Here is a 13,344-nt window from a genome sequence, read left to right as displayed (position 1 = left end):
TTCTACAACCCATTTATTTACAGAAACTCAACATTAAAACCACACCTGGGGGCCAGCACAGCTGTGGGGAGGCCAGCTTCAGCCCCTGGAGCCTCCCAGGACCCCACCAGGCAGCTGGGGGCAGGACAGCCCAGTCCCAGTCCCAGTCCCAGCTCTGCTTCCCCTCTCTTGCTGCAGGAGGGGTGCGCAGCATCTCCATGGCCAAGGGGTCCAGGACTGCTCTCCGTGGATGTCAGAGCACAGAGTAGGCAGGAGGAGCAGCCCAGCCCTCACTGCTGGAGCTGGGGGTTGTTGTGCAACAGCCATTCAATGGTTTCCAGCAGGTGGGCCATGCTGTAGTGCTGGGCGATGTTCCGGAAGACGCCGATGTGGTCAGTGAAGGTCTGGCGAGAAGGAAGCAGAGAGGGAAGGAGGCTGCCCAGCACCCCAGGCAGTGGGGGCTCTAAAGGAGTGGTTGGGCAGGGCTGGCGGGGCAGAGGGCAGCTCAGCAGATGCCAGGGGACATGCAGTTAGAGCAGAGTCAGAGGAGGCACAGGGCACTGTAGAGCTCCTTGCTGTCCCTTGCCAAGCTGCCGCCCCAGGGCTGGGCTGGGCAGGTGCTGAAGTACCTGGGAGGAGATGGTGAGGGCAAAGTCTCCAGCGCAGCTGCAGTACACGGGCATGTGCATCTCCTTCACACCATGACACTTCTTGCAAATCTGGAGGCCAAAGAGGTTCAGGTGGGCCAGGAGATGAGGCCAAGTCCCTCTGCCAGGGGCCGACTGAATGTGTCTGGCCTCAGATAGTCACAGGAATGGGCAGAGGGGGGAAATTTTTGCACTTACCAGGTCCTGCAGCACGAAGGCCATCAGCTTCTTCTGCAGGGCTTCCACTAGCGCCATCTCAATGGCATTGGTGTCATACTGCACCTGGCAGTTGGGGCAGATCCATCCGGGAAGCACCGACTCATCCTAGGGGCAAAGAGAGGGAGGTGAGCACGAGTCCAACACACTGGGATGGTGGAACAGGTTTCTGAAGATGAATAGAACATAAGCCAAAGCCCAGGGATGCTCAGATCCATAACACACAGCTAGAAAAGATGAACAGAAAATTTGCTTTGGGTGACAGTAATCATGAGCAGCAAGCAGAATCGCAAAGCAAAGGGGTTCAGAGATAAAATGAGTAAAGTGATGGACTGCTGTACTGAGGCCTCTGCTATCCCTAGGAAAGAGGCTGCACCTGGGAGAGGGCAGGGTCCTTGCACAGGTCCAGGTCCCGGCAGAAGTTGCAGTTCCTGCAGATGACTTCAGGAAGCACGTAGGAGCGGCATGGGTCCTGAAACTGGGCTGCTTCCGAGAACTCGCCCACCTCGATAAGGCGCAGCAGGTCCCGGTGCAGTTTGTTCACCTGGTTGGTTATGTTGGCATCGAGGGAGAGGACCTGCAAGAAGAGCAAGGTGAGCCTACCAGCAGAGAGTGTCCTCAGCAGGACAGCTCGTATCCTTGTAACCTCATATGGATGCAGGGCACGGCAAAGTGATTGTAGATCACTCCTGGTGGAAAGCTGCAGTCCCAGACATTAAACTTTCAGCCAAGCGGCCTGGCCCAGCCTGCTGACCTTGCAAACATATTTGATGAGCTCCAGGGCTGGGTTGTTGAGTGGCAGGTAGGAGCCAGGCAGGACAGGGAACATGTCTGAGGGCTCTGTGGCATTGCGGGAACCAGCCATCTTCTTCTGGATCTTCTGGGTGATGGTGAAGAAGCTCTGGGTGAGCTCACCAGCCACATAATTCTGTGAGAAGGTGATCATGCCTAGAGGGATGAAGCACAGAGCACTTGAGCTGATTGGTGGCATGTGGGGCAATGAGGTGGGTGGCTCTCTGCCTGCAGCAGAGCTGTTCTGGGGCTCAGCACGCACCAGGCATGGCCCCCAGCTCCACCAGAGCCTCCTGGGACATCTGGCTGTCGCTCCTCCTCTTGATGGGGGTGCTCCCGGGAGTGTTACGCCGCAGCTCCTCCTTCATGCTGTGGTACACGGCCACAATGTAGGCTGGGGAGACATTGGCAAGGCTCCAGCTCCTGCCTGGAGCTGGCACTGAGGGGGCACAATGACCTCGTCCCCTCCTCATGACCACTCACCTGACACAATCATCAAGAAGTAGCTCTGGCAGGAGGCAGCCTGGGGCAGGAACTGCGCGATGTTCCAGCTGTTCTCCAGGAGCTCCTCCACATCCGGCTCCCCTTCCTCCTCCTTTTCTTCCCTTGCCACCTCCTCCTCTTCCTCGCTGTCCTCCTCTTCCAATGCTTGCCTCTTGCTGGTGTTCATCTGGAGGAGCCAGTGACACTGCAGTGTTTTCTCATGCCCAGCCAACTCCCCCCTACTCCACTCAAACCCCAGGACCCTGCTCCCAGAGGACTGCTTCCCATCACTTACCTCCCCGTAGTGGATGCGAGAATCCACTTTTCCCTTGATACCTCCATAATTTGCTGGGTCCATCCAGAGAAGAAACTCCCAGCAGCGTGAGAAAGATATGGTCAGGGAATGGAAGATCTCCTTCGAGTGGATGCTGGAGGGAAGAGACTGAGTCAGTCCTTGTGTTGGCATTGTCCCTTCTCTATGGGACACCGTGGGGAGGTGGTGCTGGCCAGGAGAGAGGGGTGTCCCCTTTCCCATCCTATCACTGCCAGAGATCCCAGGAAGTCATGGCCAAGGACACCTCGCTCCTTTTTCTTGTGTCGAGGTGCCTGTACCACAGGCTGAAAAGCAGCCAAGGGACGACTTACGGGGCATCTCAGATTCTCCTGAAGGTCTCTTCTGGACTGAATCCTACAAGTATTCTTGGAATACTGCCTATAGAGGATAGCTAGGGACAGATCTTTACTCCAGGCATGACAGTAAGAGAATTGGGAAGCCTTGTCCCTTCAGTAGCTTTGCCAAAACCAGTAATAAATTCACTTCTGAGGCCCATCAGAAGGCAAAAAAAAAATCAGCGTTCTCCTTCCTGGCCCTGAGCCCTGCCCCAGCCCCACCACCTGGGAGCCACATCTCCAGGAGCACCCCACCTGTTGATGATGTACTCCATGTAGCTGATGGCATCCTCAATGCGCCGCTTCTTGGTGCACAGGATGATGCGGTTGAAGTTGGCGTAGACCACGGAGGAGCCCAGGCGCTTGAACTCGGCCACCAGCCTGTGTCAGGGCACAGAGTGGGGGTCAGTGGGCAGGAAAGCAATGCCCAAGGGGCAGTGCAACCCACAGAGGACGTGCTGATCCATCAGTCAGGAGTCAACATGCAGCAACAACGCTCAAGGGAGATCACCCAAAGACGACGAGAGGTCCACTCCACTCTACTGCCCACCTCTTTTGGAGGGTCATTGTGGGCACCAGCATCCTGGTCACTAATGTCACACCCGTCCCTTCCCCATCCCCCTGGCACACTCCAGGCCTCACTTACTGCAGGAAAAGCTTCTTCATCATGTTGTGGAGTGTGCGGTGAAGTGCTGGGTCATAGAGCAGGGAGGAAGGAGAGCGGAGCCAGCGGTAAAAGTGAATGACCTGGTTGTCTGCATAGACGTTATGGTACTGTGTGATCTCCTTCACCCAGCTCACCACCATGCTCTTCAGGATCCTGCCAACAAGCAGAGAGCAGCATCACCCCACCAGCCACCAGCAACACCTTCCGCCTTCCCAACGGGAACATGTTTTCGGATACACTGGAGGATTCAACTACTTTGTCCAGCCCCTGGCACGTGAGCCACAGGGTAAATATGTGACTCTATAACCTGGTGGAGAAACAGGAAGAGCAAAGTCTTCACCAACACCCCTAGATATCTGCTGGTGGATGCCCCAAGCTCTGAGCTCAGGATCTTCTAATGTGTGGGAGAAGACACCTGTTCTGCCCTTGAGACCCGGATTTATATTTAGAGCACCCCAGAAGCCTTATTGCTGGGGAAAGGCTAAAGCCAGGACAGAATAAGGCAGGACCCTGAGGGGACCTGCCAGAATGGAGACCACGTGCTCCACCTCCTGCTGCTCCTCAAGCTGTACCTGAAAGTGTTGGAGCAGAGAGCGGTCTCATCATAGCTAGCTGGAATGTTGGAAGCTTGGTTCCCTGTCACCATGTCCTCTAGGGATGCCTGCTGAATCATGTCAAAGCTGATGCTCATGCTGGAGCCTCCTTCCATGTCGTTCACGTGGTGGGACTGCAACACGGTGTTCACGGCCAGGCTCTGGATATCCAGCTCCAGACACACTAAGAGCAGACACAACTGTCAGCAGGGAGGCAGGGAAAGGACCAGGGACACCCTCCCTTGCTGCTGCCAGAAGTGCTTTTCCCAGGTACAAGGTGTTCTATAGGTACAGCTGCACTGAGTAGGGAGATGCTTTCATAGGCATGACTGTCTCAACCAGATCTTGTCTTCCAACAAGACTTGGACCTACTGACGCTCTGGGGACCACCAATTTTTCCTGTAAGTTGCAGAAGTGGCATTCAGAAGAACTGAATACACTCAAGCTGCATCTGCTTGAAACCTGTCCCAAGGTCACCAGGGATGGCCATGTGAGCTAGTCTGTCCTTGGGCTGACACATTGCAGGTGGTCTGCCAAGTGCTGCTGTCATTGCTCATTGGTAAAGAATCCATATTTCAATGCCTGCACGTTACAGGTGAGACTCCCCTGCCCCAGGACATGCCTTTGGCATCCACCTTGCCCAGACTGACATTGAAACCCTAAAGTTTTTGGAAACAACTGTCACCACAGAGACTCTTTGGGGACATCCACCCCTCTACAGGACTCACAAAGCGGGATCCAGCTCTGCCCCACTCAGTGCTACAACCCTCTTCTCTCCTTACCTGTGGAGTAGCAGCCAGGGTTGTTGATCTCCACTGAGGCTCTCTCATCAAACTCCATGACCAGGCGGTTGTCATCAGCCTCCTTTCCCCCCAGGTCAGGGCGGGCTGTGGGGGACAGCCACAGCAGGTGGCTGTGATGACGGAGGTGGCGCGAGAAGAACAGGTCAGAGCCAAAAGTGGAGATGTCATCAGGGAGATTCCCAATGGGGATGTGGTAGTACCTGGGGCACAGAGAGGTAAGTGGTCATTGGGGTAAGCATGGCTGCAAGGAAAACAAGGACCATGCCTGTGCCCTCAAGGGATGAAGCAGCTCCTGTGGTCCCCCTGAGGGCACGGCAGCCTCAGGGGAACATGGCCATCAATGGCACCTGCTCATCTCAAAAGCCTGGGAGAGGCAGGTGTCCAGGTTGAGATAGTGGCGGATCATGCGGCGGGCAGCATGGCGCTGCCAGTCCAGGACCGAGTAGCTGACATCATCCACCAGCCGGATGGGGACCAAGGGGAACTCCTCGATGATGGGAATCCCACTTGCTAGTCGTTTCAGGTCCCAGTTGGACTGCACAGCCACCAGAGTGGGGCCTCGGCGCTCGTCCTGCACCAAGGAGAAAGGGATACATCCTGGTGCACCTCTCTCCTGCTCAGCAGGAAGCTGGCAGTGTCGAGTGCCCTGTCCCCACAGCAGGTCCCCACAGTGGGGAGCAAACCTCAGCATTTGTGAAGTGCCCACTCACCTCCATGCCACCAGCTCTCCAGTTGAGCACAGAGATGGAGAGAGATCCTGAGGTGGCCTTGCTGCTGGCACTGCCCAGGTAAGCCCCCCAGGTAAAACACAGCACCCACTTTGACCCTTAACCTTGGGCTCAGAAGTTATGTGCAGGTGCTGTTGGAACTCGTGCAGCTGTGCCTTCCACAGCACCCTCCCCTTAGTCCCCATGGTCCCATAGAGACCCTCCTCCCACCTTCATCTCACCTTGTAGCCCAGAAGTAGCCGCTGGACACCTCTGTAGATGGCCTTGGGGTCGGTCTCAGCACGCACCTCAAAAGTGTGCTTGTCTGGAGGCAGCAGCTCCTCACCCACCTTTTCCAGCAGAGCTGCACGCTCCGCTGAGAACAGGGTGGTGAGATTAGGCATCTGGTTGCTGCGTACCTGGGTGTAAGGGTGACTGGGTCAGGAAAGGGGAGAGAGACCCCAGGATACGCAGTGCCAGGGGCGATGCACAGAGAAACCTCCCGCTGCCTGACCCTACCGTGGAATGGTTTGGAGTGGAAGAGACTTTAAAAGTCATCTAGTTCAACTCCCTGCCATGGGCAGGGACACCGTATAAACACAGAATTGTTTGGGTTGGAAAGGACCTTTAAGATCAAGTCCAACTGTTGACCCAGCACTGCCAAGGTCACCACTAACTCATGTCCCCAGGTGCCACATCTACATGGCTTTTAAATCCCTCCAGGGATGGTGACTCCACCACTGCCATGGGCAGCCTGTTTCAGTGCTTGCCAATCCTTTCCATGAAGTTTTTCCTAATATGCAACCTAAATGTCCCCTGGCACAACCTGAGGTCAACTAGACCAGGTTGCTCTAAGCCCTGTCCAACCCAGCATTGAACGTTTCCATGAATGAGGCAGTCATATCTTCTCTGGGCAACCTGTGCCAGGGCCTCATCACCTTCACAGGGAACAATTTCTTCCCAATATCCCATCTAATCCTGCCCTCTTTCTCTGTAAAGCCATTCCCCCTTGTCCTGTCACTCCAGGCCCTTGCCCCAAGTCCCTCTCCAGCTCTCCTGGAACCCCTTTAGGCCCTGCAAGGGGCTCTCAGGTCTCCCTGGAGCCTTCTCTTCTCCAGGTGAACCCCCCAGCTGTCCCAGCCTGGCTCCAGAGCAGAGGGGCTCCAGCCCTGGCAGCATCTCCGTGGCCTCCTCTGGACTCTCTCCAGCAGCTCCACATCCTCCCTGTGCTGTTCCCAGGGCTGGGGCAGCTCTGCAGGGGGGTCTCAGCTGAGGGGGCAGAGGGGCAGAATTCCCCCTGTCCTGCTGCCCATGGTGTGGGATCAGCCCAGGGCATGAGGGGTTTCTGGGCTGACAGTGCACACAGCTGGGGTATGTCCAGACTCTCACCCACCAGCACCCCAGATCCCCCACCCTTCATGGTCCCCCTTACCTTGTCCAGCACGAAGATGGAAGCTTTGCGCTGTGAGGGGATGAAGAGGCCCAGGATTGCCTTGCTGCCTTGGGAGCTGTGGTATAAGTAGATGTGGCGAATGCTTCCTGGGGACACAGAGCACAAAGCATTAGTGGTACCCATGGGTGTGAGATCCTGGATGCCCCAGGAGCCCAACTCTCAGGATGCCTTACCTGGCTCTAAGTAAGTGAACTGGGCCAGCGAGCGCATCTCCAGGTGCTCGATGTCGAAGATTTCGGCCTCTCGCCCTGCCAGGTGCTGGACGAGCTGCCTGCTGACCATGCACACACAGCCCAGGTGGGACAGGGCACGGAAGAGCAGTGGCACCTGGAATGATGGGGAGAGATGTGACGGAACAATGCTCTGTTACTAAACTCCTCTTGGGGGTTGCAAACCTAGAACAACCCAGTTTAAAAACCACAGGTATGAAATACCTGAGGTACCTTCAGCATGAGTTTGGTATTATCACCTTTGAGGTACAGAACAGGTATCTCAAAATCCATGTGTTCCTATCTAGCCCCATATTCCACCATCAAGGTACTTTGGAGGACATGTGAAACAATATTTGGGCAATCTTGCAGCTCTGCAACTTGTGGTTTGGCTTTCTGAGGTAGAGGCTCCAGATAATCGGCATGGTGGGAGATCCACCACAGATCCACCCTGTTTCATCAATCCTGTAGCTGTCAACTCCACCCCTACAAGAGGCTACTCCCGAATGGATTGCTGAGGGACCTGATCCCAAACCAGTGAGAAGCAATAAATAAACACTTCTTGCCTTGCTCTTCCCTTATGCCAGTTTTAGTTGTACAGATTCCTAGTACATCCTATTTTCACATCTCTTGAGCAAGCTGAAGCATTCCCAACTAAACCCCATCCCTGCAGGGAAATTGTTCCCTTCCTCACATCTTCCTGTGTCACTCCTGCTACATTTCATGGGATTATGCTCAGAATTGCACTGCAGCTCTTTAAAGATAAGACAGATCGTTCCTTGCCCAGGCCTTTGTCCAGCTGGATTATGTGTATCTCTGAGGATGGAAGTTCACAACTCTCTGGGCAACCTGTTCAACCACCCTTACAGAAGAAGTTTTTTCATATATTTACACAGAATTTGTCATTTTTCAGGTTGTGCCCATTGCCTCTTGTTCTCTCCTGGGCACCAGAGCAGAGCCTGGCTCTTCTCCTCCCCTGTTGCTGTTGAGCAGATCCCCTGAGCCTCTCCTCCTTCTGGCTGCACAGTCCAGCTCACTCTGCCTCCCCTCACAGGACAGATGCTGCTACCCCATGATCATCTAATTTCATAATATCTTTAAAACTTCTCCATGCCCCTTGTTTTACTTCAGCCTCTCATTTTAGTTTCCCCTCAGTTTCTTGATTTTTCCTCTTCCCACTTATTAAACACCACAGGAGTGGAGAGGACTCGGTTAGCTAGAGGAAGGTCTACAGATATGATGAATTTGGGTACATGCTACTCACTTTGGCAGAGTAATCTGAAGTAAGTTTGGGGTGCTGCTTAGTAAACATCAGTAAGGTTTGGTAGGCATCATTTTCAATTGCTGATGTCATATATGGTTCAACCTTTTTCATCACCACAGGATTTCACAGGCTCCATGTAATCATTAAGAGTTGTGCCTTGCCTTGCGGAACCTTTGCCCAAATTCTCCAAAAGCAGAAATTTAAGGTGGCTAAAAATGGTTTCTTTCACCATGCCCCACTGCAATAGGTTATATCAGTAACATCAGTAGCTGAAGTCTCCCAACTCTGTGATGTTCCTTTTGCTCTTGCAGCCTCCTGCACCTCAGAAAGCATTTAATAGCCAGTGGCACCTCTGCTCACACCAAGCTTGTCCTACACAGGCAAAGACTTTTGATCCATAATAATCCTATGGTACATTTTAGTATCAAATTCACCTGCCTTTATGCTTTCTCACTCAGTGTAGCCTCCACAACATTGGCCTACTGTTTTCCCCCAGCTTTACACCAAATACCCCTTCTCTTTCCTGGTTCCAAAGCAGGCTGGTTTTCTGGATTAGTTTAGAGGAAGATTGCCATTTCTGCTTATTAGATGCCTTCTTTCCTCTAAGTTTCTTAAGTCCAAATAAACTGAAGCCCCTTTCCCCAACACACTGTAACTCACATGCTGATACTCTGTCCATATAAGCATGGGTATGTCCCCCAGTTCTCTACTGTCCAGGGTCTTGGATTTTTGGTGTCTTGCCACTGGCACTCTGACTAATGAGCTACTGCTCAGCAATCCTTAAAAATGAGCACCTGGAGGAGTTACCTGTGTCTCATACACTCCCTCGATGTCCGGAGCAGAGAGGTCTGCATTAATTTCGTTGATGTGCTCTTGGTACATGTCTTCAGGGACAGAGTATTCGTACAGGTTGTAAACCAAGTTTGAGCGGGGCAGGATCCTATTCACCTGCCAAGGAAAGGGACAAGATTATTGGGACACATCCCACCATGTGGCACCAGTGCCAGGAGCTAGGCTCTGAGCTCAGCTCCTGGTGCTCCTCTCTCCTAAGGAAATAGGTGGATTACGCTCATGCACATTATAAGTTCCTGTAACACAGAAACTGCTTTCCAGGCAGGCTGGCATTAGCAGAGGGACTAGGGCCTGGATGAGGGATATTCATGGAATGGGACAGTGAGGTGTTGCAAGGCAGATGCTTGTAAAACCTCCTTGCAGGGGAGGTGAAGTGTCTCATCTCAACACAAGTAGCTGCTTCCCCTTCCAGAAGTGGCAGGTCCTCACCTTCCTGTAGGCTGTCCCCTCCTCTGGCTTTGGGATGCGCTGGTTGACATAGAAGACACGGGGGATGCTCAGCTTGATGCAGTGCAGGTCGCTCCCTATCACTGCCCACAGCCTGAACAGCCCAGGCTGGCTGGTCTCAGCGATCTGCAGGACACAGGAGACGAGGTCAGCATTAGCAGGAGATCCCACATGCCATCAGTGCTTAAATCTATGCTGTGGAGCACTCTGAGGATCTACATGGTCAGTTGGGGGTCAAAAAGAGAGTAGGGGTCTTAGAGAGTCATCACTCTCAGCTCTGGAGTCCCTGTGTCCTGCTACTGCCTCAAGGCAGGCCAACAAACTCCAGGGGATGATGTCACCCAGTTTACTCTGATGTGCTGGACCTGCAGCTCTGAGGCCTTTCTGGAGGATGAAGTGGGTGACAGGGGCTGGGCTTAGGTGGCCATGCATAACAAAGGTTTGTGAAAACAGCTGGGTGGCACTACCCCACCTCTTCGTTTGTATATTGGCTGCTTCCAGGTACCACTGGAACCCTGTGCCCAGTGCTGGACTCCTCAGGACTGGACATGGACATACAAAATCGAGTCCAGTGAAGGGATACAAGGACGAAGAAGGGCCTGGTGCATCTTTCACATGAGAAAAGACTGGGAGAGATAGGACTGTCCATCCCTGAGTAGAGGAAATTTAGGGGGATCTCATCCACTTATTATACCTAACCTCTCTAGGGTAGAGCCTGGCTCTTCCCAATAATACCCAGTGGCAGGACCAGACACTGTGGGCACAGACCAGAATGCAGGAGGGTCCCACTACATGTCAGAAACACTTTTTCCCTGTAAGGGTGACCAAGCCCTGGTTCAGGTTGCCCAGGGAAGATGTGCATTCTCCATTCTTAGAGATATTCCAAGACATGGTCCTGGGTGGCCCTGCCTGAGCAGGGAATTGGACCAGAGGGTCCTCACAGCTGCCTCCAGCCTCAGATGTTTCTGTGGTTCCGTGACTGCCCAGTGCTGTCCACAAGCTGAACTGGAGCTGCTGTACTGGCAGATCTATACACACATCCCAGATTCACCAAGAGTGACCTTGTGGGTGCCTGTTTCCATCCAGATGTGCATGAGCCTGAGGCTCTGCAGCCCCATCTGAACTCCCCAGGGCTAACACCTGCATGGCGTTGGGGCCAGGGTTCCTGAATTTCACTGTTTGACCACAGAGTGTAAATGTGAGGGCTGCACCCTGGGCTGCTCTGTGGCAGGTTCCCTCCCTGGTACCTGCACGATCTGCCACGGCAAGTCCAGGATGCTGCGCGCTGTCCGGCGCAAGTAGCTGCTCAAACCCTTGGAGGAGGCATCGCGGACCACTCCTGCACCTGCCCCCAACCCGCCGTCCTCCAGCCGCCGCCTCTTCCGCCGCTGCCGAGCCTGCAGCTCCCACTTCTTCTGCTGGAAGCGCAGCCAGACCAGACGTTCTTCCTGAGGGGGTTGACAGCATGGATGAAACCAGCACAGGCTTCCCAGCCCCACACTGCAGTGCCATACGGCCCAGCCCTCCAGCCCCCAACCCCACATTACATTCCTGCCCCAGCTGCATAGCCACCACTCCCCTTTTCTCAATCAGTGGTTGTATTTCTGTCTCTTGGTAATATTTCTCTTTGTATCCCTGAACCATGTATGTACAGAGGGTTTAGGGAGACTCATAGCTTGCTCCTGGCAGCACCCAAGCTGCCTCAATGGACAAGCACAGTTGCGAGGCATCCCCTACACAATCCGCTATTAATCTACTTCAGTGAAGTAGAGTAATTAATTTACCTTGGTGGTGCCCAGGGGTGGAGGTGGGCCCAGGATCTCCCGCCAGGACTGGGACAGTTCCAGGTCCTGGGACAGCTTTTTGCTTTCCTCTGCAGCAGGGACGCGCTTCCGCTTATTTGCAATAGGAACCAGTGGCTGAGGGATCTTGACAGCCCCAAAGTCCTCTATGTCACCAACTTGTGAGCTGGTCATCCCCTCCATAGGCTGGTTGGCGAGGACCTGAGGGAGCAAGGACAGCGGGACGATGGGGGCAGCAGGAGAAGAGCCCCAGCAGCACAATCAGTACCTTCCCCTCACCCTCTTTACCTGTCTCTTGCCTTCCAAAATGAAGAGCTCATTGATTTTTTTCTGTTTGTACACGTCATTCTTCTCCAGGAGTTTCTTGTGGAGCCAGTCTGGGTGCCGGACCCGCGGCACTGGGTTCTTTACCTGGGGAGCGGCTCCAAATCAGACTGAGTCTCTTGTCCAAAGCCCTCTTCTGCCCACCCCCCCACTGCCTCATACCTGCTGCAGGGCTGCAGGAATGGTGATGATTTTCTGGATAGTGCTGCCCAGTCTCTCAATGTAGTAGTCCCAGTCCAGGATCTAGGAAGAGGGCAAAGCTTGGGCAGTGAAGAAAGCCAAGCAGAAGTGCCACCAGATGTAGGATCAAACAACCCTGTAGGACTCCCCACCCCAGCACCCTGCTTTGTGAGTGCAAGAAGCCACAGCCCAGGTAGTACCTCTGAAGGGACAAGCCCCTATTCTATATCCCATATCCAGGGCCATCCGCAGGGACACCTCACTCACCGCACGGATGTTGAAGTCCTGCAGTGAGGGGCTCTTCAGCCATTTTCGGAGGTAGTATTTGCGCACACTGGGCTCAGCTTGGAAGATGGCAAGGGGGATGGCTCTGGGGAAGGCAGGGAAGCAACGTCCTAGCACTCCACACTCCTCTCTCCCAGCCTGTGGAGACCCTCCAGGCTTGTTCTCCCATCCCCGAGAGGTCACTGGGCTGTATGTTACCCGTCACCCTGCACATGGTCTGTGCCAGATTCAGATGATCACCTGGCCACAACACACCAGCTTCCTCCCTTCCTGCTACCTGCCCATCCCCTCTTGATTGCTCCCATGCTTCCAGAAGCCCATGCCCCTTCAGGTGGGCTTACCTCTCAGTGACTGGAGAACCCTCTGGTTTCTTAGAAATGATGAAGCGACAGCTCAGCCCTGCGTCCTTCACCATCTGGTCCCCCAAAAACTCTGCCAGGCGCTTGGCAGTGCTGATGGAGGTGGACTTCTGCTCCCCATAGTCCTCCAGCTTGCGTGACATGGAGCGGTTCTCCGAGATGAGCTCAAACAGCTCTGAATCGGGCATGTTGGCAGCCTGAAAGGGAGAGAAAAACCCAAAGTCAGCAAGAACCTAACAAGCAAACCTTGCTGCTGTCAGGAAGAGGAAGCACCTAAACCCAGATGGTGTGTCTCTTTATATGGAGCCTGAGAACTCCTTCCTGTAGCAGCTGCCAGTAGGATCTATAGAAAAGAGGTAGCGTGGGTTTGAGGCTGGCACCAGTTTGTGCCATGCTGGGCTGTGACAGCACATCTTTGTGTTGTGCACACAAAGCTGGGCTCACCAAGAACTTGTTGTACAACACCACCACAAAATGAAGGAGTGTAGAGAACCAGACCTAAGCCTTTTTTGTCTTAAACATTCCAAGTATTGCTACAGGAAAGGTGTGCTTGGAGGAGAGGGTCCCATGGAGGTGTGTTCTGAGCCAACTCATTGTATTGTATGCAATAACA

At 53.9% G+C, this 13,344-nt stretch overlaps 1 protein-coding gene across 1 annotated transcript in view; it reads right to left on the bottom strand.

The window, feature by feature from the left end:
* POLE (DNA polymerase epsilon, catalytic subunit) overlaps positions 1 to 13,344 on the bottom strand; it is a 31,286-nt gene continuing 17,942 nt past the window's right edge. The window contains exons 25-48 of the mRNA XM_027895372.1: positions 12,714 to 12,928; positions 12,355 to 12,457; positions 12,070 to 12,150; positions 11,872 to 11,994; positions 11,566 to 11,784; positions 11,029 to 11,229; positions 9,764 to 9,907; positions 9,290 to 9,430; positions 7,183 to 7,336; positions 6,989 to 7,095; positions 5,799 to 5,975; positions 5,197 to 5,420; positions 4,829 to 5,049; positions 4,026 to 4,230; positions 3,433 to 3,606; positions 3,042 to 3,167; positions 2,413 to 2,545; positions 2,118 to 2,322; positions 1,897 to 2,028; positions 1,597 to 1,790; positions 1,219 to 1,419; positions 825 to 950; positions 609 to 698; positions 1 to 383 (exon numbers count right to left, since the gene is read on the bottom strand). Of these exons, the coding sequence (XP_027751173.1) occupies positions 270 to 383; positions 609 to 698; positions 825 to 950; positions 1,219 to 1,419; positions 1,597 to 1,790; positions 1,897 to 2,028; positions 2,118 to 2,322; positions 2,413 to 2,545; positions 3,042 to 3,167; positions 3,433 to 3,606; positions 4,026 to 4,230; positions 4,829 to 5,049; positions 5,197 to 5,420; positions 5,799 to 5,975; positions 6,989 to 7,095; positions 7,183 to 7,336; positions 9,290 to 9,430; positions 9,764 to 9,907; positions 11,029 to 11,229; positions 11,566 to 11,784; positions 11,872 to 11,994; positions 12,070 to 12,150; positions 12,355 to 12,457; positions 12,714 to 12,928 (3,810 nt within the window). The 3' untranslated portion in view covers positions 1 to 269. The remainder of the gene's footprint in view (positions 384 to 608; positions 699 to 824; positions 951 to 1,218; positions 1,420 to 1,596; positions 1,791 to 1,896; positions 2,029 to 2,117; positions 2,323 to 2,412; positions 2,546 to 3,041; positions 3,168 to 3,432; positions 3,607 to 4,025; positions 4,231 to 4,828; positions 5,050 to 5,196; positions 5,421 to 5,798; positions 5,976 to 6,988; positions 7,096 to 7,182; positions 7,337 to 9,289; positions 9,431 to 9,763; positions 9,908 to 11,028; positions 11,230 to 11,565; positions 11,785 to 11,871; positions 11,995 to 12,069; positions 12,151 to 12,354; positions 12,458 to 12,713; positions 12,929 to 13,344) is intronic.

Source organism: Empidonax traillii, unplaced genomic scaffold (assembly GCF_003031625.1).
Source record: "Empidonax traillii isolate 1590-97213 ecotype Southwest subspecies unplaced genomic scaffold, ASM303162v1 scaffold459:size589781, whole genome shotgun sequence".
NCBI lineage: Eukaryota > Metazoa > Chordata > Aves > Passeriformes > Tyrannidae > Empidonax > Empidonax traillii.
The sequence above is the reverse complement of the archived record's forward strand: the minus strand, read 5'-3'. Positions and strand labels throughout refer to the sequence as shown.